This window comes from Anolis sagrei, chromosome Y (genome assembly GCF_037176765.1).
Source record: "Anolis sagrei isolate rAnoSag1 chromosome Y, rAnoSag1.mat, whole genome shotgun sequence".
Taxonomy (NCBI): Eukaryota; Metazoa; Chordata; class Lepidosauria; order Squamata; family Dactyloidae; genus Anolis; species Anolis sagrei.
Genome location: NC_090035.1, coordinates 38,508,407 through 38,535,433, shown reverse-complemented (window position 1 = coordinate 38,535,433; position 27,027 = coordinate 38,508,407). Strand labels below are relative to the sequence as shown.

The following is a 27,027-nucleotide window of genomic DNA, read 5'->3' as shown; positions in this document are numbered from 1 at the left end:
CCGGGCGGAAGCGGAAGCGCGGCTGCTTGTACGACGAGGGAAGGGGCTACTCGAACGGTGGGCCATGGAGGCCGGGCACCGGAGGGCGTTATTGATGCCGCGGATGCCGCGTCTCCTCTTCCCGGGAGCCGGTGAGGGAACCCAGCCACTTATTTTTCCTGTGCTCGCCATTCAACACCCCCTTTTTATCTTAGAGGCCTTTCGCCCTCTTTTGAGTGTGGCGACCATTAAGATCCAGTTACGAGAGGACTGTTCGAGTGTGGCATAAGCTTCATTCTCTGGATATTTTCAAGCAGAGGCTGGATGGCCATTTGTCGGGTGGGTTTGGTTGTGCCTTCCTTTATGACTGGGTGGCCCTTGAGGTCTCTTCCAAATTGATCTATCTCTTACATGCATTTCACTTAATCATATCCGTCATATCTCTGGCTGAATGGTCATCTTTTGGAAGGCCTAGGACAGGCATCCTCAAACTTAGGCTCCCCAGCTGTTTGGTCTTCCCACTCCCAGAAGCCCTAACGAGATTGTTCAATTGTCAGGAGTTCTGGGAGTTGAAGGTCCAAACAGCTGGAGGGCTGCAGTTTGAGGATGCCTGGCCTAGGATGTTGTTTTCCTGCCTGGCATAAAGGGGCTGGACTGGATGGCCCTTTGGGGTCTTTTCTAACTCTAGTGGAATACACTATATAACACAATTTTTGTTCCTCTATTCTAAATGTCATTTCCTGATTGGTTCTGTCATAAAAACATGAGAAAAGTTTGTTAAACTGTCAAAACTGTGTTTATTACGGGAGGCACATTCTGCTAGAGCACTTTTTTTTTCAACAAATATCTCTTCATCGAGTCTCAACCAATTAAATATAGTTTGTGGCAGCCATGAAAACCAAGTGTCTGGAGTGGAACAACTACTTTCAAAGTAAGGATTGCACATTTAAACAGGAAATAACACTTTCAAACCAGGAACAGGACATTTTCTCAAATTTTGTTACATATTCATATAGACCCGGGCCTCCTTCCATCTCTGGAGGTTTTCAAGCAGAGGCTGGATGGCCATCTGTCTGTGGGGGTTAGATGGCACCTTCTTTTATGGCAGGCAGGATTATTGTTAGAGTCTATTGTTTGTGAAGTGTCTGCAAAAGATTTAATGCAGGCATGGGCAGACTTTGGACTTCCAGGTGTTTTGGACATGGAAGTTCAAGAGCCATCCAAACATAGACATGCCACTGTTTAATATCAGGTCTGTTGAGAAGCAGGTCTCCTTCTGCAGGACTCTTCTCACTGTGTGCCTGCCTCGTCCCTCTCCAGATGCACTGCCTGTGAACCTCACTGAGCGCTGCTGAGCCATGGGGGAGCACAGCCCGGAGGATGTCATCTATTATGTGGTGGAGGAGGATGAAGAGGAGGACGTGTTGCTGAGGCTGGTGGGCCAGAATGGCCTGGCGCCGTCCTCACCCCAGATGGTCTATGACCGGACCACCGTCCTCATTGAGCAGGACCGGGCCCCACTGGAGGGAGAGGAGGAAGAGGAGGAGGGGCTTGACCCAGAGACCCTGCCTTTCCTGCCGGAGGGCCACGAAGACCTCTTCCAGGCTCTGATGGCCAGCCATGAGGGCGTCTCCCAGGGCTACGTGCAGCACATTATTTCCCCAGACCAGATCCACCTGACCATCCACCCCGGCTCCACTCCCATGCCACGCAACATTGAAGGGGCCACCCTCACACTGCAATCTGAGTGCCCCGAGACCAAGGTGAAGGAGGTGAGTGGCAGATTCCATTCTCCAGAAGGGCACCAGCTGCCTTGGGCCACAGAGGCATTGGTGCACCCTGTCTAGTTAGAAAAGTCTCAATGCTATCTCTCAGCTTGGATTGCGTATTTGTATCAGGCCCAGAGTTTCTTTGGATGGATTCATACCCCTGTTAAACTACTACCCACTTCCTGAGACGCCCATCTACTTGCAAGCCATGCCTTGCCTGTTTTCCTGTTCTGAAAAGTGGCAGTGCAGAACTAGCTTTCTGTTTTGAATGTTTCTTCTGCTTTATTGGCTAGGCTTTGCTGCTGTTACCAGAGTTTCCTTATTGAAGAGCAGCTCTTTAGCAGCAGCAGACCTAGCTGGAGTTCATCTCCCTCCTGCTGTTCACTAATCAGAGCATTCTCTCTCTCTTTTTTTTTTTTGAATATATTTTTATTGAGAATATAATCCGCTCCCAAAGTGCAGGAGCTTCATACATATGGTCAAGCTGATACACATCTTCATTTTTTTGTCCATGTTTTACATAAAAAGCATGAGAACAATCCAAAAAGAGAGTAAAGTTCAGGAATAAAAGGGAAGGGAAGAAAAAAAAACCAACAACCACAATAAACCTCATACAACAGCAAACTCCAACGGTTACAACATCCGCAACTATAAAAGAAAAAAGAAAAGAAAAAAAAGAGGGGGGGGGTGAGTATACTTCCAGATCTCACCAAGCTGAGGGTCATATCATTTACTAATGATCTAGTTGTATTGTTTTATTTTATTTTTTGTCTCCGTTTTCTTATTAAAGCATCCTTTGAGACTCTTTTATAATTCACTAATGTAAATCTCTTTATTTTCTTTTTTAATGTAGTCTAGGAATTTTGTCCAATCCGTTTTTTTTAGACCCCATCATTTAATGCTATTCTTTGAGTAAGTCTATCTATATTTAGTATATCTAGGAATTTCAAGTTCCATTGTTCTATCGTGGGTATATCCTTTGTCTTCCATACTCTAGCTAGAGTAATCCTGGTCACAGTTGTCATGTAAAAGAATAGCTTATCGGTGTTCTTATCCATTTTGATATCCGTGATTCCCAATAGGAAGAATTCAGGTTTTAAATCGATTTTTATCTCTAAGATTGTCTCCATTTGTTTCCCTATTTGATACCAAAACTTTTTAACTCTTTTACATTTCCACCACATGTGCATGAAATTCCCAATATTTTTCTCACATTTCCAACATTTTTCCTTGATTCTTCCTTTTGACAATACCTCTGGTGTTAAATACCATCTGTAAAATAGCGTAGACCAATTTTCCTTCATTTCTACTGCGTAGGTATATTTCAGTTTTTCAAGCCATATTTCTTCCCACTCTGCCATAGATATTGATCGATTTATGTCCCTAGACCACTTTACCATATTTTCCTTTACCTGCTTTGCTTTGCTTTGTTTTGCTTTACCTGCTCCATTTCTGTATTCCATAATAGTAGTCTATAAATTCTACTTATTAATTTTATGTCGACCTTTATTATCTTATCCCAGAATCTTTCTTTTGTTTCAAAACCTAATTTACTGTCTACATTAAAGTTCTCTTTAATTTGAAAATACTGAAACCTTGTGTATTTATCTTTATCAGTTGTTTGTATGTCACCCATTTTTCTCGGGGTAGATCTCTTAGATGATTAGCCTCATTAGGTGAGAACCATAATGGTGTTTTTATGTAAAAATTTTCTTTATACCTATCCCAGACCTGGATGAGCCCAGTTCTTATAGAGTGATTTCTAAAGTTTCTTTCCTTTTTTGCTTTCCCCCTCCACAGATAGCCATGCCATCCCTGGACTAAATCAAAACTTTCCAGAGTCAGTAATTTCTTTTTCTCCAAAGTTGTCAATTCCCTTATCCACACTAGGGCAGCTGCCTCATAGTAGAGTTGGAGATCGGGTAGGGCAAGCCCCCCTCTTTTCCTGTCATCTGTCAGGTTCCTGAAACTTATCCTGTGTTTTCCGCCCTTCCAGATAAATTTCCCTATCTCTCTTTGCCATTTCATTATCATTGTTTTAGACTTTAATATTGGAAGGGTCTGAAACAGAAACAAGACTTCTGGTAATATACTCATTTTAACAACCGATATTCTCCCTAGCAAAGAAAGATTCAGGTGTTCCCATGACTTCATCCTTGTTTTAATTTCTGTCCTTTTTTTCATAGTTATTCTTTATTAACTGCGTATTTTTGGACGTGAATATTATCCCCAGATATTTTGTCTTGTCTACCACTTTAATTCCAGCCTTAGTTTGGAGTTCTTCTTGTCTTTTCTTGTTCATATTTTTTTGTAATGATTTGTGTTTTATCTTTATTTATTCTGAATCCTGCCACACCTCCAAATCTTTCAATTTCTATTAGCCAATTATTTATTTTGATTATTGGGTCTTCTACAATGCAGACTATATCATCCGCATACGCTCGGATTTTGTATGTATAATTTCTTATTCCTAAACCTGTTAGTTCATTGTTTTTTCTTATATTCATTAACAATATGTCTAAGGATAAAATAAATAATAGTGGAGACAGGGGGCATCCCTGTCTTGTTCCTTTCTGAATAGGAATATTGTTTGAGGTTTGTCCATTTATAATGACCTTGGCTGACTGATTTGAATATATTGAATTTATTGCATTTATGTAATAATAACCTGAGTCCATTTCTTTTAGTACTGCTTTGATGAAGTTCCAATTTATCCGGTCAAAAGCCTTTTGGGTGTCTAAGAAAATCAGGGCGGCTTCTTTGTGATTGTTCTTCTCATAATATTCGTTGATATTCATTATCGTTCTTATATTGTCTCTTAGATGACGTTTGGGGAGGAAACCCACCTGGTCATCTTCTATTCTTACACTCAACAGATCTTTTAGTCTAGTAGCTAGTATACTGGAGAATATCTTATAGTCTACATTGGTCAATGAAATTGGTCTGTAGTTTTTAAGTTGGGTACTTTCTATATTGTCTTTATGTATCATGGTGATCGTAGCTTCTTTCCATGTTTCTGGGATAGTTGATTCCTCCATTGCTCTATTTATCACTTTCTGTAAGGGTGGTATTAGGATATCCTGAAATAATATTTTGCTGTGAGACCATCCTGTGAGGAAGTCGTTATCAAACTGCTGCCACCAATTGTAACGATGACCGTATTAATGCCACCAAATGTGAAGGCGCGTGTGGTAAAACACCCACTGCCACCTAATCTATGAGGGAAGCTGGGCAACGATCAATATCAGCCTAGGAACTACTTTATAAAGGAACTGTTAATTACAGAAGGCTTTGTTTCAGTGATAGCGTAGCGTTTACTTTCCTGGCCTGACTTTACTATTCCAGGCTGTTCAGCTTATAAGGAACTGTATCAGGCAAGGCTTGAGGAAAAAGTAACAAGTTTATTTTAACAGGAGTATAACAATGTATAACTGTTCTTCAAAAGAGGTACAAATCTTGATGGATACATTGGAAAGGTTTCATGAGAAAACTCAGGCAAACACTTCATAAGGTTTCACAGCTGGCACAACAGGCTTAAACCCAGCCAAACCTTGATTCTTAATTCAGAATCAACAACCCCTTGTACCGGGTCCTTCTCTGCAACCACTTTGGTCACCAATTGATTCCCTGAATCTCCAAGAGATTCAGTTTTTCCCTATAGCACACTGGCTACAGACACATTCCCTGAATCTCCACCAAAAGATTCAGTGTCCTCTCAGTAGCTCTCCGGCCACTGACTGACTTTTTTAAAACACAGATGCCTCCTGAAGAGGCGGTTGGCTCCGCCCCTGTTGCTATGGCAACTTAGCTAACATCAAGCCACTCTCGCCAACAAAACATAATCTCCCATACTTACCATCCCTAAACCATTGTCCAAACTACACATAACCAAAGGAATAAAACTTACACATCGTCACACCTCCCAACCCATAGAGATTATTTTTGACTTTTCTACCGACTAGAATGGTCAAAAATAATTTGGATAATATCAACATCATATAACTATATACAAACCATATTTTGATCAGTTATTCAATATCATCCATTTATGCAATATCAAAGTCTCACATCTCTAACATTCCTCCCATCTCCTTTGCAATATACCTGGTCAGCTTCCCTGTGACTCCACTGACATACATTCTCAGTATTTTTACATATAACAGTCTGACAATATCATTAAGTCCTTTAAACTTATGAGCAAGTTTGAACAATTTGAAGAGATTTGAGTCTCTATAGTCAATCACAGGTTGTTCACAATCAAGAGTCTCTTGGCCCTCCACGAAGTTACCACGCTGTTGTAGGAAATTTTCTCCCTTCTCTTCTTTTGCTGCTGGAGCTTCTTCCTTCAGCCTGACCTTCCAATTATCAGGAACAGTTCTGCTTTCATTGAGTTTTAAGGCTCGAATAAAGGCTTCCTTTAACGTATCATCAGGTCTTATTGAAGAATTTATAGTTCCTTGAACATCTTTTCTTGGTATTGAAGAGAATTCGCCATCGTTGGAAGAACAAACAAGAACATTGTCTTTCTCTATTGTAGTCTCATCACTGCTGTCTGGATGAACCTTTAAACCTTGGGACTGGAGATTTGTCTTTTTATCAAGAATAACATAGTCAGTGTATATCACTTTTCTTAACAGTCCATCAGCTTGGTTTTTATCCTCTTCTTCCTCCGATATATGATGAGATCTTCTTTCTCTGCTTACTTTCTTTTCATCTGTAGGCATTTCGAAGTGTTCAGGTTTAGTAAGAAGAAGCTGATCCAACGTTTCATTCTCAGCAAAATGTCTCTCTTCATTTTGATAAGTTTCACTTAGATTTTTAACTTCAATCACAGTTCCGATCTTCAAAACTTCTTTTGTACGATCATCTGGAACCTCCATAGTGAACGAATCATGTTTGGAAGTTATCTTCACTTCAACTAGTCTTTTAGGTGTGTTGATCTCTGCTTTACAGAAGGTTTTTTTGATATTTTGTATTCCCACCATGTCTATTGCCAAATAAATAGGCTCCTTAAGGATTCGCTTTTCTTCAGTTTTTTCTTCTGATTGTATTTCATTGTCTTTGTCAATGAACTCGGCAAAGTTAATTTCTTTACTTGTAGCTGAAGATAATATATCTTTGGAAGTCAACGATTCTTTCAGCTCTTTTTTCTCCTCAGAATTTATCACTTGTTCTGCAGGAACCACTGTTTCTATATTCTCATCACTGGCTCTATCTGGGTGCTCATCATGTTTCTGAGGTACCACACTTTGGATGTAAGAAACAGCTGGAGACTTGTGGTCTAAAACTTCCCTGTATAGAACTTCATTTTTTATTACAAACCGGTTTGGTTTCTCTGGGGTTAACTCTGTCTTTTTGGCTTGAGTTGTATCAAACAAGGTCTGAAGTTCTTTAGAAATTTTGTTCTTTAGAAATTTCATTTTCTCCTTTCGTCCCTTGAACCAACTCAGTTATAATAGAGCTTGCTTCGGGTTTCTGTCCCATAGGTTGACAGATGGGTAAACATGAAGTGTTTTGTACTCCAGTCTGTTCCACAGTCAGGTCTTTTCCCTCTTTAGGTGACTCTGATATTTTTTTAATTCTTCTGACCAGGTCATTTCCAATCAAGCATGAGTAAGGGATCTCTGAACTCATGGCAAAATCCCACATGCCTGTCCAATTGCCATATTTTATAGGTAAAGAGACCACGTTTGAAGTAATCGCTGGTCCTAAACCTTTTAAATTAATCTGAGAAGTAGGATCTTGATACTTCTCAGGTACCATCTTTGAATGAATTACACAGACTTCGGAACCCGTATCTCTCCATCCATGTAACAGGTTTCCATCTATTTCGATGGGTTCCAAATAGGCATTTGGGACTGTGTTTAGTACCACAAACAAACACTGTTTTTCAATCTGTTCCCCCTTTTGAACCACCTCAGTGCAATCCTTCTTAGCACTGGGTTCCATTTCTTTTCCAGGGGTATTTCTTTCTCTAATGAAGAAGGTGGACTTCTCTTTTCTCAGGAGATTACATTGGGACTTAAAATGTCCTAATTTTCCGCAATGGAAACAGCCCTTATTTCCCTCAGCACTGTTAGGCTGCATGGCGCCTGCCATCGTCCAGGCGGTGTTTTCTACTGAAAAGCCTCTCCCTGGCTGACTGTGAGGGGATTTTTTAAATGGCGGTTGGGATTGTCTTTTTGACTCCTTCTTCTTCTTTAAATCCTTCCTTTAAAGTAATAAACTGGTCCACCATGATAGCTGCTTGTGCTGAAGTTTCGGGGTTTCTATCCTGTATAATCCATTTATAATCAAGGGGGACCTGTTGATAAAACTGCTCCTTTTGAATTAAGTTTTTGAGCTGCTGGAAGTCATTTACCTCAGCGCCTTTGATCCAGCTCTCAAAGTATTGTGCTTGTTTGGAAGCTAATTGAGAATAACTCTCATATTTTTCTTTTTTGATTATCCTGAACTTCATCCTATAAAATTCAGGTGTCAGCTGCAATTTCTGTTGAACTTCTCGTTTAAACTTAGAGTAATCTTTATGTTCTGTCTCTGCCATGTCGCTGTAAATCTCCAGAAGTTTACCACAAATCTGTGGCCTTAAATATGCCATCCATTTTTCCTCAGCTACATTGAAGTCTTTACAACATCGTTCGAAGGAAATTAAGAACTTTTCGATATTGTCTTCTTTATTGTATCTTGGGAATTTTCTCAAAATATGATCCATAGGGATCTCCTCTGGTCTCTCCTGTATATTCACTTGTGTCTGAGGGAGAGTTAAACGTTGTTTTTCAATTTCTAATTCCATTTTCCGTCATTCAGCCTGCCTGACTCTTTCCCTCTCCTCAAACTCCATTTCTGCCTGTCTCGCCCTGTCCCGTGCCTCAATTTCCAATTTTCTTAACTCTATCTGATATTTATACTGTAACTCAGACATAGGAGTTTTGTCTGAGTCTGAGCTTCCCTCTTCTTGATAAGCCTCAACCTCCTTTGTTACTTTGCCTTGCTTTTTAGCCGCCATCTTTGGCTCCAACTTTTACCTCAGGATTTTTTCTTTAGGCGATCTTAGGCACTAAATTAGATATTAAACGAATCCCGTCGCTTGCCACCAAATGTGAGGAAGTCGTTATCAAACTGCTGCCACCAATTGTAACGATGACCGTATTAATGCCACCAAATGCCACCAAATGTGAAGGTGCGCGTGGTAAAACACCCACTGCCACCTAATCTATGAGGGAAGCTGGGCAACGATCAATATCAGCCTAGGAACTACTTTATAAAGGAACTGTTAATTACAGAAGGCTTTGTTTCAGTGATAGCGTAGCGTTTACTTTCCTGGCCTGACTTTACTATTCCAGGCTGTTCAGCTTATAAGGAACTGTATCAGGCAAGGCTTGAGGAAAAAGTAACAAGTTTATTTTAACAGGAGTATAACAATGTATAACTGTTCTTCAAAAGAGGTACAAATCTTGATGGATACATTGGAAAGGTTTCATGAGTAAACTCAGGCAAACACTTCATAAGGTTTCACAGCTGGCACAACAGGCTTAAACCCAGCCAAACCTTGATTCTTAATTCAGAATCAACAACCCCCTGTACCGGGTCCTTCTCTGCAACCACTTTGGTCACCAATTGATTCCCTGAATCTCCAAGAGATTCAGTTTTTCCCTATAGCACACTGGCTACAGACACATTCCCTGAATCTCCACCAAAAGATTCAGTGTCCTCTCAGTAGCTCTCCGGCCACTGACTGACTTTTTTAAAACACAGATGCCTCCTGAAGAGGCGGTTGGCTCCGCCCCTGTTGCTATGGCAACTTAGCTAACATCAAGCCACTCTCGCCAACAAAACATAATCTCCCATACTTACCATCCCTAAACCATTGTCCAAACTACACATAACCAAAGGAATAAAACTTACACATCGTCACACATCCAGTCCCAGAGCCTTGTTTGTCGGCATATTTTTATAGCCTTTCCTATTTCTTCTTGTGTGATTTTATTGTTCAATTTCTCCCTTTGTTCTTCTGTCAATCTTACAATGTTTAATGATCCTAAATATTCCATTATCTCTTCTTCTGGTATGTTATCATCTTTATATAGGTTCTTATAATATCCCTCAAATTGCTTAATTATATCTTTAGTTTGGTAGTAATATTTTCCTACTTCTTCAATTTTTACTATATCTCTAGCTTGTTTTTTTATTGCCACCCTTCTTGCAAGCCACTTTCCTATTTTGTTAGCATTTTCAAAATGATATTGCTTCGCAAATTTAAGTTTCTTTTCCATTTCCCCTAATTGTATCGTATTCATTTGTTTCCTTAATAACTCAAGTTGATAGCGTACTTTTTTATCTTGAGGGTTCTTTTTTGCTTGTTTTTCCCAATTTGTTATCTCTATCCCACTCCGTATTTCTCAATTTTTTTGCTCTCGCTACTTGTTCTATTAGGTGACCTCTTATGAATGCCTTACTAGCATCCCATATGATACCTATTGATGTATCTTTCTCCGTATTCAGTTTAAAGAATTCTTGTAATAATTCTTTGTTCTTTTCCTGTTCTTTAGGATCCTTTAGTATGTTATCATTGAGTCCCCAATTGAATATTTTTCCTCTTCCGTGTTCTTCCTGTATTGTTATTAATAATGGGGCGTGATCAGAATTTACCATTGTGCAGAAGTTATTAATAGTTTGCATGTTTTAAACTGTGTATATATGTGTGTGTGTGTTTAGGTTGGCTACAGTAACACTGAAGCAGCCTATTTCAGAGATCCTCAGTCAGCATTACCATGGAGACCAAGGCAAGCTGGCAGAAGGAGGAGTGGGAGGAGCCAAGTGGAGAGAGTTTTGAAAACAGATGGTTTGAGAGTCAGGAGTTGATTTGGTATCTGAGAGGAGTGAAAGAGTGGAAGTGAAAGAGTAGAGTTATCTTTTGTTGCAGAAAGTCTCATCTCCATCCATTCTGCGTCTGTATTGCCATATCTCACAGTAATACCTCATATCTCACGTTGGTGGCAGTTACCATAGATTACATATAACAATTGGCCTCCACTATACCAGTTGGTGGCAGAATTCAGAGAAATAAACAATAAATCTCCCTCTACTCTCCTGTCACACGACTGCAGCGTGTGCTTTCTCTCCACTCTGATCACCTCCTCGCAACCATTGGTAGTATTTTGGATTTAGTCACCTTATCTAGTATCGTATTTGTTCCCCAAATCATATCTATGCATGTCCGTGTGTGGTGTCTATTCGAAAAGAAAGTGAAAGTGAAATTCAAAAAGAAAGTGAAATGCTGGGGCCTCCAAATGTCTTGTAGACCTAGTTCCTCTTTTAGATCCATAAATTTTCCAAGTAGACCCCCTGAGGGTTTTTGTTTTGTCTTATAGTTTCCTTTAGATTTATCTTTCACCACATTTATCACCCCATTAAAGTCCCCCATAATCAACAACTCATCATATTCTTGTTCCTCTATTTTCTTTCTTAGTTTATCGATAAATTTACTCTTAGTATCATTAGGTGCATATATATTACACATTAGTACATTCTTTTCTTTCATTGCTATTTTAATCCCCAACATCCTTCCTTCCTGGTCCTTGAAAGCCAAGCTAGATGATATTTTCTCATTTACATACATCACCACTCCTTTTTTTTCCCCTTAGGACCTGATGCATAATACGTTTTCCCTAATGCCTTATGTTCTAAATGTGCAACGTGTTTATGGGTGATATGGGTCTCCTGTAGTGAGATCATATCGTATCTACCTTTTTTCAGTTCATGCCATATTTGTCTTCTTTTGTTTGGAGAGTTCAGTCCGTTTATATTGTTAGAATATATTTTAATTTCCTCCATCATGATCTTCTTGTATTTCTTTCTCTGGTGCCATGTCTGTGCTCGTTTCTGTCATATCTGGATCTTCTTCATTGATAGTCGGTGATTTTTCTCTTGGTCTTTCCTTCTCTTTTCTTCTTCTTCTTGGTCATCTGAATAAAGAAGGGGAGCCAGGAGGACATTGCCATCTTGTCCCCTGTGACATCAGCGCCCCTCCCCCAGCACCAACGGCCACTCTGGGGCCAGAATAAATAAGGGGAGCCAGGAGGACATTGCCATCTTGTCCCCTGTGACATCAGCGCCCCTCAGCACCAACGGCCATGCTGGGGCCAGAATAAAGAAGGGGAGCCAGGAGGACATTGCCATCTTGTCCCCTGTGACATCAGCGCCCCTCCCCCAGCACCAAATAAATAAATAAATAATAAAATCTGTCTCCTTTTTCCTTAATTATTCTTTCCCAAAATTCCTTTGCTTTCGCCTCTGACGTCAGCCAGTACCTGGTTTCTTTATTCGATAATTCTTTATTTTCCTGCTTTAGTTTCCCTATTTCTTCATTTATTCCTCTCATCTCCTCTTTAATGGTTGCCTGCATTTTTTCCTTTAATTTCTTCCTTTAATTTCTTGCATTTCCTCCTTGAGAGTCTTACTTTGCGCCTTTTGGTTTTCCTGTATCTTTTGAACATCCGATTGTAGTTTCCAGATTTCTTTAAAAAGATCTTTAATGCTTAATTCCTCTGGGAGTGAGTCCTTTCTTGCTGTTCCAGTACCTTTTTTTCCTTGTCCTTTTCTCTCTCTTTCTCCATCTTCCCTTTTTGTACCGACATCCTCCTTATATATTTGTAATAAAAGTCCCCCCCCCTCCAATTTACTCCAATTTCTTATTTTTCTTATATTGAGAAATCACTTATTCTTAATTTGCTTAATTAATTACTAAATCCCTTTTGATATTAACAAAGAATTGATGCGCTAATCTATACAGCTTATATATATTATTGGTGCCTAATGCTATCCCTTGGTTGTCCTTGGTTATCCTTATACCTACGTCCTTAAGTTTCTCAGTTGGTTACTAAGTCAATTTTAATATAACCAATGAATTACGATATATATTGTATAATGTATAGATTCAATATGCTGTCTATGCTCTTCCTTATATCTTACATCAATTCATTCCAAGTTCAAATCTATTTCTTTTTGTGATTGCCCCTATATAATATCAACCCTTATATTTTAAATCAGTTCTTTTAGAGTTTGAGTCCACTTCTTTGTTAATTGATTAGAGTCTTATATAGCAAAGGTCCTTGTAGCTTGTATTGATTCACTCCAGTTCCAGATCTGTTTCTTTGTTAACCCGTTGTTATTCTATATCTTGTATCAATTCATACGTCAATTCAATTCATTCTATATCTTGTATCAATTCATACGTCTCTAGTCCACTTCTTTATAAAATAGTTAATATCCTATATCAACTGCTACATCAATCACTATTTCTGTCTATCATCTAATTTGTTAAGTTATCTAATCTTCCCACATTAGCAGTTATTAATAAATAGCAATTATTATTAAGCAATAAATAGCAAGTACAGCAAGTATATAAATATAAATAACATATAGAAATGATACCTATTTCCTATGTTAATCCAGTCCATCCAGTCCAGTCAGTTCAATCAGCTCCTAGTTCAATTCATTATCCACCTTCTGGTCTATTTCATTTATAAATAATTATCAAGTAAATCCAGTCCAATCAGTTCAATCAGCTCCTAGTCCAATTTATTATCCACCTTCTAGTCTATTTCATTTACCAATAATTATCAAGTAAATCCAGGAATATCTTTTGCACTTTTCCCTTCCCTGTTCTCTCTGTCGTTCTTCACGGTCGTTTTAAGTTTCTTTCTTACGTCCCGTCATTTCTCCCTCTGCTCCTCTGCCGCTATTCCTCTGCTCACTGTTCCTTATTCCTAGTGCATTCCTGTTGTTATCTCCGTCTTCCTTCTTCCGCCCTTTCTTGTACCTCCTCGCTCTGTCACTTCCGCCACTTCTGCCCTTAGCTCTCCATTCCTCCTTCCGACCTTGTTCTCTTCACTTCCGCCTTTGAGCTCCTTTTGCCTCTCCCGCCTCCGGTGTCCGGCATCCTCACTCTTCCCCTTCGATCCCTCTCTCTCTCTTTCGGCAGTTCTGACGAACTCACCACCTCTTTCCGCGCGGCTCGCGAAGTCGATCGGTCCTTCTTTCTCTCCCCTCTTGCCCGCCACAGTCGGAGTAGGACGCACTGCTCTTAGGAGAGGCAGAGGGAGACGGAGGCGGAGGATGGGGCATGAGCTTCAATGCTAGCGGGGGCCTCTTGCAGGCTCTTGCAGCTAAGCCCTCTGTATTCTAGCGTGCAGAAGAGACCAGGGACCTGGAAGGTTGGCAAGTCAATTCATCTCTCACTGGTTTGCATCTGTTCTTCGATTCTGGATTCTGGGTTGACTCTCGCCTTGCGGCTTTTCCTCCTTATCTTTTTCTTTATACTCTCACCAGAGGCTTTTTTTGTTTTGTGTTTTGATTATATATTATTCTGGTTTGATAACGTCGACATTCCTTCTCTGCTTGAGTTTCCCTTCTTTAAATCAGTTTTCTTTTTAACTAACACTTTCTTCAGGTTTAAAATAGCGGCCAGCGTCCTCTCCCGCGTTGCAGCGTTGCCACTACAACCGGGCGTTCTTGCTAGTCCCCCGCACAACTGAACCTCTGACCTCTTGGGTTAGGCCTCTCCTTCTCCTTCCACCATCATACCAAGCTGGTCAGTCCAGTTGAAAAAGAAAAAAACAAGCACCAACCTGCTCTAGCTGCCAGGTTGGGGGAGCATATGCTCAACCAGGGGGTGTTTAGCCGGTCGCTCCAGTGAGGAGCCTCAAAGGAGGCCATCTTGCCACTACCGGAACTAATCAGAGCATTCTGAGAGGTTGCCCAGAGGGGCCAGTTCAAGAGTGAATCCCTAAGGAAGGCCCTTGCAGGAGACCAGGTTTCAGGGTGAGGCTTTGGAACCTACAGAGCTGTCTGCTAAAGTTTTGGGGTTCTGCAAAAGGCCTCTCTCCCTGAGGACAGTTGACTCTGATCTCAGCCTGGCAGCCACCTAAAGAGCATCAGTGCCTGGTGTGTGGGGAGGTGGTGCCTAGGACACCCACAGAGTTGTATGTTGGTTCTCAGCTTGTTCTCCCAGTCAGAGAGGCAGGCTGTGTGCTCAGGAATGCATGGGAGAGCCACTGGTGTCTCCCTTTCTCTAGTGGGTCCTGTTTGTTGTTCCCTGGTGGATATAAGAGCTTTGTGCCAGCAGGTTTGCTGTCGACGGCACCAGCCAAAGTTAGATGTCTTGTGAGGGCAGCTGAAGCATCTCTTCCACAAGAGCTGTCTCCTTTTCCTGCCATCCTCCATGGCATCTGTCTCACCTGGCTGTGTTGTGTGGGAGATGTGGTATTATGTGTCTTTGTGTGTCTGCAGGTGAAGCGCTATCAGTGCACCTTTGAGGGCTGCCCTCGCACTTACAGTACTGCAGGCAACCTCCGCACCCACCAGAAGACACACCGGGGTGAGTACACTTTTGTGTGCAACCAAGAAGGCTGCGGGAAGGCCTTTCTCACGTCCTACAGCCTCAAAATCCACGTCCGAGTTCACACCAAGGAGAAGCCCTTCGAGTGCGATGTTCAGGGCTGCGAAAAGGCCTTCAATACACTGTACAGGTATGAAAAGCCCTGAGGGCAAGAGCTGGCACTTTCCCTTCAGGGATTCCTCCTTCAGGTTTGTGGCTGTATTTTCTTAGCTGATCCCCATTAGCGTGTGAAATAAGAACCCTCTTAGTGGGTTATTTTTCTTTCTGCTTTCCTGTCTGGCGTTTCTCTTGGTGCCAAGTGGAGCCTGGCCTTTGGGTGCCTGTTGGCCATGGTACTCCTTTGTTTTGTCAGTCTTGCTGCAGAACAGACCCATATTAAAGGAGACCCTGCTGTTTCCATCCTCCTTTCCCCTGAGACTAGAGATATCTATGTTGTTGCTTATGATTCTTGCCTATCATTGTATATGATGATGTTGTTCTTATGTTGTTTTAATATTTTACTGTTTTGTTTTTAATTGTATGTTGTTTGGGATTGGCCCTATGTAAGCTGGCCCGAGTCCTTTCGGGAAGATGTAGGTGAGGTAGAAAAAATAGTTCTTCTTCTTCTCATGTAGGTTGAAAGCCCACCAGAGGCTCCACACGGGGAAGACATTTAACTGTGAATCAGAGGGTTGCAGCAAGTACTTCACTACACTCAGCGATCTGCGGAAACACATTCGGACTCACACTGGAGAGAAGCCATTCAGGTGACTCTCCAGGCAGGGGTCGGAGATGGGTGGGGGGAGGAGGTTACTCCCAATATGTGCTGTGACATCCCCTTGATCTCAGACATTTCTAAGCCTTGAGCCACAGCTTTTTTGAGCTCCATGATTCTCTGTAGATTCCCAGGCAAGGCCACATTCTGGCTGACAGAACACCTTCTCATCCTGGCTCTCCAGAGTGTTCCCTTCTGGAGTAATCTTGCAAATGAGAATCTCTGAGGCCCCATAGAATTTATGTTCCATATAGTTAAAAGAACCACTAGCTGTAGCTTTTGCAACTTGCTCAGGAGGAAAGCTTCAAGTAGTTAGTCGCAGTGTGGGAGGAAGTTGCTCCCACACTAAAGACCCTGAGTGGTAAAAAAGCCCCATTTAGTCTAGAAGCTGAGGCCCAAGTTGGCTTCCTCCCTCGTTCCCTTCCTCCTTTCATACTGGTTTCTTTGGTGACAGTCAATGGTCTGGGTCCATTCCCCTTCTGAGGAGGCTTATTCTGCCCTTAAATGGAATTAAAGCTGGCGGGAAAAAATGCTGGTTTTGCAGGGAGCCTCAGGTTGTGCTCTCCTCCCTTTTGCTGAAGGTGTGACCACGATGGCTGCGGAAAAGCTTTTGCTGCAAGCCACCACCTGAAGACACATGTCAGGACACACACTGGTAAGCTGTGGGGTAGAGTGACTCATTGGCCTTAATGGTGTGTCCCAAATAATGCTGTCCTCTGAGTGCTGATATCCTCTGGCAGAGGCATTTCCTGGTCCCTGCATTAGTTGCATCTGGGAGGGTAAATCGCTTAAGTCACAGAAAGCTCAATCTAGGGATGTGAGAGTCTGGTTTTGATAGTTTGTTTTTTGGGGGATGTGGTGTTTTTATGTTGCATACTGCTTTTAACTGTGGGGTTATAGCTTAACTGTAAGAGGGATTGAGAAGGTTTATAGAACAGTTTCTTCAAAAGATGTGCTGCTGGTAGTGGTACTGATGAGCAGCAGCGAACCTAAGACTTTGAGGCTGATACTTCCTCATTGTGGATGCTTCCCTCCTCTTCCTCCTACCTGTTCCAGGCGAGAGACCCTTCTTCTGCCCCAGCAATGGCTGTGAGAAGGCTTTCAGTACTCAGTACAGCCTCAAGAGCCACATGAAGGGACACGAGAAAGGGCCCTCCTACACCTTGCTTTCCAACACCAACCTCTCGGAGGTGGGTGCCTCTACTTTTCCCTTTGAAAGTCACATACTTTTGCTGTGCCATCTTTAGTCCGGAGGGCTCTATTCTGGGGGTGCCTTTCAGAGCAAGGAATTGCCAAGACTTTTGGAGAACTCCTCCTGTTTTGATACGTTGCAACTGATATTGTGCTGTGGAGAATGGGTTTTCAGGGGCACTCCTTAACATTGTGACCAGCTGTTAGGGTAAACTATCCTAAAATGAAGCAGAGCATCCAAAAACAAACAGGATACAAAAGTTGAGCATCAGCTGACTAGCGAGGAGAGTGAAGTGCCGTGTGATGTGACTATAAAGAATTCAGAGCTTAGGAGGCAAACATGCAGAGATCAATCTTTAAAAAATCACAAAAGATTTATTTACAATAATGTATTGTATATACTCAAGTGTAAGCCAATTTTTCAGCCCTTTTTTAGGTTGAAAAGGTCCCCCTCAGCTTATACTCGAGTCAAGGTTATTTATTATTTTACTCCTTTATTATTATTATTTTTATTACATTTATTATTTTACTCTTATTATTACTATTATTACATTGATTATTTTATTATTATTACATTTATCATTTTACTCTATTATTATTGCATTTATTATTTTACTCTATTATTGTTATTACATTTATTAATTTGCTCTCTTTATTATTATTGGAAGGATACGTAAGTACATTTACACTGAAGAAGGTTAGAATAATAATTTAATCAGAGTTGGACAGTCTTATCTTAAATTAGTTTTATGTAAATATTCAAAAACATTTAACCTACTGATGCCTCAGTTAATGTAACTGTATTGGTATCTATTTTTATTTTCAAATTTACCAGTAGTTGCTGCATTTCCCACCTGCGATTACTCCTCAAGTCAATTTGTTTTCCCAGTTTTTTGTGTTTTTTTTGTGGTAAAATTAGGTGCCTCTGCTTATATTTGGACCGGCTTATACTCAAGTATATACAGTAACTGCATTTCTTAATAATCAAGAACTGGGTCTGAGCTACTCTAACACCCATCTCTTCTATGGTTCCAAAGAGAGTAGAAAAACACCAATCACTGCATCTCTCCTGACACACAAGAAGAGAGAGATCTCAAAGCACACAGCACAAACTCTCCATACTAAAGTGAAAGAAGGCAGAAGGCAGATTCAAAAAGCTTGCAGTAGAAAAGTATCCATTCTAAATAATCAGAATGAGAGCAAAAGAGAGAAGAGAGATGAAAAAGATATATTCCCAGCTGTCATTCAGGAGACATCGGGAAGGGGAACCCTCAGACTATTTTAAACTAACTACTCCTCATTGAGGACTTGAGACTTGGACAGTGTGGGGTTGAATCCCAACAATAACTTGATCTGAACATCACAGACATCATACGTAGTAGTGCCATTTGCAGTAATGCGTTGAGCTTCCATGCAGGAATTCCTGAGAAATGAAAGTTTTGCACAATCAGAGAGGGGCCTTGGATTGCAGGCAGGCCCTTCAGTTAGTTGTATTGCAGAGAAAAGAGCCCAAGTGGGCCTGGGTTCTAGAGAAAGAGTTGCCAGAGACAGTCCAAGGGGAGGGAGTCCTGAGTAAGGAGGGCAGGATGCTGGCTGCGGGGTTGCTGGCCCTGGAGGCCAAATGTTCTTCCTAATACCAGCCACCTCTCTTCTGCCCAGGACACAAACCACTCTCTCTGCCTGAGTGACCTGAGCCTCATATCCACAGATTCAGAACTGCGGGATAATTTGAATCCAGTGAGTATCTCACCCATGTGGCGGTGATGGTGGCATTGTAGGCTGTGCCTGCCTTCTTATTATATTTGCTGGTGAGCTTGCGATGCCCTTAAGATCAGGTGGTATTCCTGTGCCTCTCTAGGGCTGGGGGCATCAAGAGGAAGCACTTCCAAGGGATGCCCATTTCAGGCTTGAATGTTTTTCTTTCCAGAAGAGACTGGTTTTTATTGCTTTGTGGGGGGGGGGGGGGAGGGTTGCCTTTTTATTTTCAGAATTATTGTGAATAGTGCTACACAAAATTATACAAACATTTAAAACATTTTCCATTAGTAACACATGTTTTCATCATTTCCCCTTTCTCCCTCACTCCCCTCCCCAGGAACAGTTTACAAATTTTGCTGTACTTATTACGATTGTTCGGTCATTGTTTAATTCCCAGTATTTATCTTTCCCCTTTATTCTGTAAATTAAGCCTTTCCATTTTGCCTCCCATGACTTTCTGAATTGGCCCATCGTGTTGTAACTTTTGCTAATATAGTTTTGGAGGAGGTAGTCTGCTAAATATTTATGCCATGTTTTTGTGTACCATTTCTGTTGCTCCTTCTAGTTTGAGATCTTCTGAGGAGGCCCTGCTCTCGATCCCACCTCTATCACAAGTGAGATTGGTGGGGACGAGGAGCAGGGTCTTTTTGGTGGTGGCCCCTCACCTGTGGAATTCACTCCCCGGGGAAATTAGGTCATCGTCATCCCTCCTCTCCTTCAGAAGGAAATTAAAAACATGGATATGGGACCAGGCTTTCAGGCAATCTGGCGGTTAGATAAGGACAATGATGACCAGAATCTAGAGTACTTGACAAGTGGAATGAATTTACGGACTATGGGATGGCGAATGCTGAGCATTAGATTGTTTTTATTGATTTTAATGTATGGATTGACTGTCTTAATTGTTATAATTGCTGTTTACATGTTTTATCCATTGTTTGTTTATGTTGGCATTGAATTGTGCCTTTTGTAAGCCGCCCTGAGTCCCCCCTTGGGGGTTGAGAAGGGCGGGGTAGAAATGCGCAAAATAAATAAATAGCCTAAAGTGACTGAGGCTTTAATTGCATCTAACATGTAATTTATTATTCCCTCCAATTTTTAAGATTCCCCCTTTGCCTTCAATTTTTTGGAGGAAAAATTGTGTCTTGTTCCAATCTATTTTATTCCTGATAGTTCCTCCGTTTCCTTCTTAATTACTTTATTGAACTTTGGTGTTTTTTCACAATTCCACCACATGTGTATATGCTCGGTTTTCCCACAGTTGTGCCTACATTGTTTTGGGGAGGTTCTTGTTATGTGAGCTAATTGCACAGGAGTTTTGTACCATTTTGTCTGGCCTTGAGTGTGTGGTTGCAGGGCCCTCAAACTCCAGTGTAAGGACTACTGATGGGACGTGCCTCACCTTTCCCTTCCTTTGCACCCAGATGCAGGGCCAAGACCTGAGTGCCATCTCACCAGCAAGCATCTTCATATTCCAGAGCCCAGAGCCAGCTGCCAGCCAGGAGGACTGCCACCCAGCAGGTAGGCAGAATCAGAGCTGTTGGGGCAGGACAGCCATTGAGAGAGGCAGCCTTCCCCTTGCAAAGACCCCTTTGAAAGGACAGCATAGAGTCAGAGAACTGTGAGATGCAGTTGGACTCTTTTGTATAAGCCTCCCCCCCCCTCCCACCCGAGCTCTTACTCACTGCCTCCTTGTTTGATGTAGACTCCTTGATCGAAGATTTTGGAGGCGACACAGAGCTGGATGCTTCTGCACCCCCTATCGAGACCTCACCCCCATCGCTGGTCCTGCAGCTGGGCATCTCTGAGCCTCCCACTCCAGCGCCTCCTGCTGTCCCTGTGGCTGATGGCCCTCCGCAAGGGGCCTTTGGCACACCCACCCTCCTCCGCTTGGCCCCTGAGGTGCCTGCCTCTAACAACACCCCATTTGCAGCCAATCCCCAGGACTTCCTGCAGCACATTCAGACACCGTCTGCTCAGCCAGCTGAAGTGGGATTCCCAGTGGTCACAGGGCCTGCCTCGCCTGCCCCTGCTCCCGCTGTGAGCATTGCTGCTGCTGCTGCTACTGCCACCACTGAGATCCAAGCAGTGCCCCTGGGGGGGAGCTCTGTGCTGGCCGGCAGCCCCACCATCACCCTGACACCCTCGCAGAGCACGGCCCTCCTTCAGTCCAGCCTCGTCATGGGGGAACAGAACCTTCAGTGGATCTTGAATGGGGCTACTGGGGTGCCCCAGAACCAGGAGCAGATGGTGAGTGCTGGGGGAGCCAGGGCTACCGGGATCCTCAGACGAGGCAGGTGAGAGTGCATGGCCAGCTCCGGGCAGGTCCAGAAAGGTCAGTGGGGCCAGCTGTGTGCTCTCTGCTCCCAGAGGATGGGGTGCGTTGCTTACAGCTTTGCCCTCCTCATCGTGAGTACAATCATAGAATTGGAAGAGACCTCGTGGGCCATCCAGTCCAACCCCCTGCCAAGAAGCAGGAAAATCGCATTCAAAGTACCCTTGACAGAGGCCATCCAGCCTCTGTTTAAAAGCCTCCAAAGAAGGAGCCTCCACCACACTCTGGGGCAGAGAGATCCACTGCTGAACAGCTCTCAGGAAGTTCTTCCTAATGCTCAGGTGGAGTCTCCTTTCCTGTATTTTGAAGCCATTGTTCTGTGTCCTAGTCTCCAGGGCGGCAGAAAACAAGCTTGCTCCCATCTCCCTATGACTTGCCCTCACATATTGATCCATGGCCCTCATCATGTCTCCTCTCAGCCTTCTCTTCTGCAGGCTAAACATGTCTAGCTCTTGAAGCCACTCCTCATAGGACCTGTTCTCCAAACCCTTGATCATTGTAGTTGCCTTCATCTGGACGCATTCCAGCTTGTCAACATCTCCCTTCAGTTGCGGTGCCCAGAATTGGACACATTGTGATCCCATTACTCTGGCCCAGCCCAGTTTTATTGTGTTTTTGATGTATTGTTTATTGCTTGTTGTTTTGTTGTTTAATATTGCTTTAATTGTTTTTAATTTGCTTTAGGTTGTATTTTTATGTTGTGTATTGAGGCCTTAGCCTTTGTAAGCCGCATCGAGTCCTTTGGGTGATGCTAGTGGGGTACAAATAAAGTTAATAATAATAAATAATGTGTGGTCTGACCAAGGCAGAATAGAGGGGTAGCATGACTTCCCTTAATGTAGTCTCCTATTTCCCTTAATGTAGCCTCCTATTTATGGAGGCCAAATTCCCATTGGCTTTTTTTTTGCTGCCGCATGACATTATTGGCTTGTGTATAACTTGTCCATGAGAGATACCAATGGCTTGTTCTCTTCCCAAAGCCTCAGGCTCCGGTGCTGGAGAAGGTCTTCTTTACAGCTGCCCTTCCCGTCTCTGGCAATGCAGGTAAGGAAGCACCCATTGAGGAGGAAGAGGCTGTCACTCTCTGCCTGTTTGCCCACTTAGTATTGGGAGCCCCTTGCTACTCCAGCCACTGCTGCCACCCCTTGGGTCATTGTGGGGCCCAGGACTCACTCCTTAGCTCCCTCCCTCCCTGTTGCATCCAATATGGGAAGGTATGCAGGCCTTGTGGGAGCCCCTGCCCCAGTTTTGCTAGCAGGGCACCCAGCCCTTCTGCTCCTTTGCCTGGTCCCAAGCTTTGCTTGCCTGCTTCCTTCCACCCCAAGTGACCATGTTCCTCTGTGTCTGCAGGGAGCTCCGTACAGCAGATCGGCCTGAGTCTTCCTGTGATCATCATCAAGCAGGAGGAGGCCTGCCAGTGCCAGTGCACCTGCCGCGACTCCGCCAAGGACAAAGCCGCTGCTGCTTCTGCTGCCAGCAGCACCAGTGACAACAGCAACAAGAGTTGTCCCTCCTCCTCCTCCACTCTGGGAGGGCCACCTTCTGCCTTCCCTTCTCCTGTGGCCACTAGCGCCCCCTCTGCTGGATCGCTTCACCTGGCAGCTGCGTTTGAGACAAGCGCTCTGGTGGGAGGGAACCCCTTGGACTCCCCCCAGAACCAGTCCTTAAGTGCCATGGATGTCTCCAACTTCCTCTCCCTCCAGAGTCCCTCCGAGAGCCCCTCTGCCCTGATCCCCCTTGAGGCACTGCTGCAAGGGGTGGTGGAGGAGGGGGATGGGGCACTGGAACCCAGAAGTGGCTTCCCCAAGTGAGGAGGCCCTTCCAGACTCAGGAAGGCACAAGGAGCAGGTTGAGAGAAATGCCTGGATCTTTCCCAGATGGAGAAGGAGGAAAAGGCCGAGGCCAAGGGGAAAGAGCCCCACCTGGACTCTTTGGTCATGTTGGCCCTTTGCAGTGCCACTGGTCATAGAACCGGTCACTTTGAGAGGGGGATGTTGTGGGATGACTTCTTTTGAGTTGCACCTTGTTGCCATGGAAGAGATGCTGGGTTTGGGGAGGATGTGCAGCTCCCAAGGATCTCTTTGCAGTCTCTGAGTGTGTGCTAGAAAAGGGCGAAGGGAAACAGCACAAGAGGGCCCTCATGGGAGGGGCATCTGCACTTTGTAAGGCAGTTGTATTGGTGTTGGTGGTGTCCTGGCTTCAGCTGCAGGGAGAAGGGCAGCAGTAGCCCCATGGGTCTCTCTTTCCAGGGCTCCTCACTCCACCGGGTTGCTCTCAGGAGGCTGGCAGGCTAGCCTGCTGCCTCCTCTTTTTTGCACATAGGCCCACGGCCTGGTTCCATGTCACTGCTGGATGTCCTCCGTTTGGTAGGTCTCTGGCCGAAAGGCAGCGCCCTGCTGCCTCTCCAGAGCAGCCACCTGGGTGTTTACATGAGTAGCCCAGGACTTCAGAGAGTTTGTACTGTCACAGCTTTGTCAGAACTGCTCACCCGTTGCAGTGGGCAGTAGCACAGAAGGGAGGCTCCCATACAAGTTTGGCAGGCATTTGCTCTCGGCTGGTGGAAGTCCCTATGGCATGTTAGTCTTGGTCAAGGGGAGCTGGTGTTGCCATGGGGAACAATTCGGCTAGTGAAGGTGTGGCAGGGTCCTTGGGCCTGTGATGTCCTTGCGCCATTTCTGAGCAAGCGTCTCCCCTTTACGCCGTGCAGATGGATGCTCACCAGGACATCCTATGGCCCTTCCCAAGGCTCCATCTGCTCCTGCTGATCACTGGCCTCTGTTCAGGTCGGTGAATTCATTTTTTATCTTCTAACTTTACTCAGGAAAAATCTCCTAACACAGCCTCCCCTTGCCCCACCCAGAAGCCTGTAAGGTCTTGAGAAGTCTCTTTTTTTAAAAAAAAAATGTTGTTATTTATCTGCCATTTTCTTAGTTTTTGTTTGATCCCATTGCTCCTGTTACTCTTTATCTGATTAGGCATCTGCCCCTTTGCTGTTCTGAGAAAAGAGAGCCTTCTCTGACTGTGGGGTCAGGGTGTCATCAGGCAGTCGCAGCCAGGAAGAGTCCCTCTGGATGGCACGAGGCACTGGTTGGCACAGCGGGGGGCCTTGCTGAGTGTGTGTGTGTGTGTGTGTGTGTGTGTGTTTGTTGGCTGTCTTGCTGTCCTTTGGCCTGTTCATCTCCCAGGCCTTGGTACTTCCCTTTCCGGTGTGTGCCGATGCTTAGCCCTCCCCAGAGGCTTCCTAGCAGACAGAAGATGATTCCCCCTGTCCTTCTTTTGTGCCCATAAGACAAAGATTGCCCAAGATCTGCCTTGGTTTGCCATGGATGCCCTGTGTTGGGCCATTAGCCTTGGAGTGGATACTGAAGGCTTTGCTTGTAGTGGATGTAGTGAGGCCCCCTCCCACCTTTTATATAAAGATCCCCCTCCCTGTTCAGGAAGCACTGCTTCTGTCATGTTGAGAAACCAGGCCCTGGATAGCTCTGTTGGGAGGGTGAGGGGCACTCTTCTATCCAGCCCAGATTTGAGGAGGAAGATAATACCTGGAGTCTGTTGCATTGGGTGGAAGCTGCTGCTGGAAACTAGCAAAGGGAAGTAGTTCTTTGCTGTTCCTTTGACACTAACTTGCTGGGCTCTGAAATGCACTTTAGTCCTCTTTTTACGCTGATTGCTGCAATTTTCTTTGTAAATAATAACTATCCAGAGTTCTTATGGTAGTTTCCCTCATTGCTCTGATAGAAGTTAAGGCAGGTGTGCAAGGAAAGAAAAAAAAGAGCACTTAATCTCTGTGCAATATGTGTAGCTAGAAGGGGCACCCTTGTTCACCCATCTCTCTGTGCACCCTGGAATGATTCGGGTGGGAGCCCTGGCCTCCGCTGCTGCTCTCCTGTTTTATGCATTGTGAAGCCAACGCCCCATCTATGCAAAACCCCCGCGAGGAGCCAAAAGGAATGGGTCCAGCCGCTCTTTCCAAGGCAGGAGAGCTCTCAGGCCCAGAAGTAGCTGCAGCTTGACTCTTCAGGGGAGCACAATCAAACCACAGCAGATGCCTGGAAGCAGGGACAGTGATGTGGATATGGTATGAACTGCGGTGTGTAGGTTTGTTTTGAAAGTCAGGGTGTTATTTCTCAACCTTTTCCTTCGAAATCCTATTTCACACTTGCTTTGGTTTCCCTCTTACCTCTGCCTTTGATGTGGGTGACTGCTGTTTTGGGGCTTGGGCTCTGGTTCTGCACTGAGAAAAGCCAAGGAAACTGGATATGTATTCACTCTGTGTGTCTGGGTGTGTTTGTAGGAATGGTGTCTCACCCACAGAATGTTTTCAGTCATGAGCACGCTGGCCAGAACCCGCTTCTATGCAGTGGCCATTCACTCAAGCAAAGGCCCTTCATACGTAGCAGCACATGGATGTTTTGGCCTTTCGTTCTTCTCAGTGAGGAGTGTGTTGTTCATGGAAGAGGCTCCTCCACTCTCTTTTCTGGGGCTTGATGTGGGGAGATGTCAGGAGGGGCTGCCCTTCACTTTAGCAGTTTTGTGAGGTATGAAGGCTCTGCCATGTCTTGGAGAAGAGATTTCTCAGCCTTTCCTATGTGGAAGCAAAATGGGAAAAGGGCATTTGGTGTGATGGGTGGGTGCCTCTGATAGAGTGGGACTTTCACTGGTGTTTAAGGTCCCACAGGTTAGATTGAAGACTGGGCTGGAGAGGGAGAAATGGGTTGGTGGGGGGCCAAATGCCCCTCCCCTCAGACGCCACTTTCTACATGGGACACGTGGCTCCATCCCAATGTGGGGCAGTGCAGGCTCCCAAAGGTGCTCAGAGACCTTTTGCAAAGTGCCTTTCTGGACACCCACATCCCATCACTAGGGGAGAGAGGTGTTGCGGGCGATGCCCCCCACCTGCCCCCCTCCTTTCTGAAGGGCCAAGAGGAGATGATGAAGAGGCAAAGCAGCCAGTTTCTCTCAGGAGTTGCGTGTGTTGCATTGACGTGTGTGCTAATTTAACCGAAAAATGGGAACAAATGTCCTTGCATTGAGCGAGATATGTGAAGATGTGAGTTACAGGTACCGTATTTCCAAAGGAAGAGCTTCTCCAAACTCCTTAGAGCATAATACACACATAGATTTGTATTTTTTTGAAGAATGTAAAATGTCAAATAACAGTGTTTGCTTAACGGCTCTGTTTTGTATTAAAAGATTAATATTGTACTTTGAAATACACATGCCAGGAAGTGGGAATTGATTTTTTTTTAAATCAGAAGCAATATTAATACCAATAGGATCTAATTAAATGCTTGTTTAAACTCAGTGCCTTGGGAAGAATCATTTCTAGCGGGGATGGGGAGGGGGCCTGAAGGGGCTTCCTGGGACTGGCTATGTGTGAGGCCCCCCATCCAGCCCTTGCCCCGTGAGCCAGGGTCCCCTCCCTGGGCGGCACCTTGAGCAGAAGACAGGGCAGCCCACCCCTCTTTGGGACAGGGCCTCCTCCTAAGAGGCAGCCCAAGGGGGCAAGGAAGCCCAGTAGGGCAGTCCCTTCAGGGCTGGCAGGCAAGTGGGATGGTGTAGCCTTTTCATGTAGTCTCTCTTGGCTCTCCAGTCTCAGGCAGGGAAAGAAACAGGCTTGGTTCCCATTGCATTAAGTTCCTCTTAGTGTTGACTAAATTACAGGGATGACTCCATTAGAGCCCTTCCACAAAACCCTATATCCCAGAATATCTAGGTAGGAATAACCACAAGATCTGCTTTGAACTGAGTTATCTGAGTCCATACTCGGGTAATGTGGGATTTTCCGCCTTGATATTCTGGGATATAGGGCTGTGTGGAAGGGCCCTTAGTGTTAAATAAA

At 44.1% G+C, this 27,027-nt stretch overlaps 1 protein-coding gene across 2 annotated transcripts; it reads left to right on the top strand.

Moving 5' to 3' along the window:
* Nucleotides 1-26,489, top strand: LOC137095132 (metal regulatory transcription factor 1-like). 2 transcript variants are annotated; one of them, XM_067461430.1, is made up of 11 exons: nt 1-131; nt 1,300-1,751; nt 15,039-15,277; nt 15,762-15,893; nt 16,483-16,556; nt 16,958-17,091; nt 18,752-18,829; nt 20,275-20,371; nt 20,556-21,100; nt 22,166-22,229; nt 22,536-26,489. In XM_067461430.1, exons 2-11 carry the CDS (start codon nt 1,338-1,340, stop codon nt 22,994-22,996), a joined length of 2,238 nt encoding a protein of 745 aa, XP_067317531.1. In that variant the 5' UTR covers nt 1-131; nt 1,300-1,337; the 3' UTR covers nt 22,997-26,489. The 2 variants fall into 2 exon arrangements, with proteins under 2 accessions (XP_067317531.1, XP_067317532.1); XM_067461431.1 differs by lacking the exon at nt 18,752-18,829.
* Nucleotides 26,490-27,027: the final 538 nt, after the last annotated feature.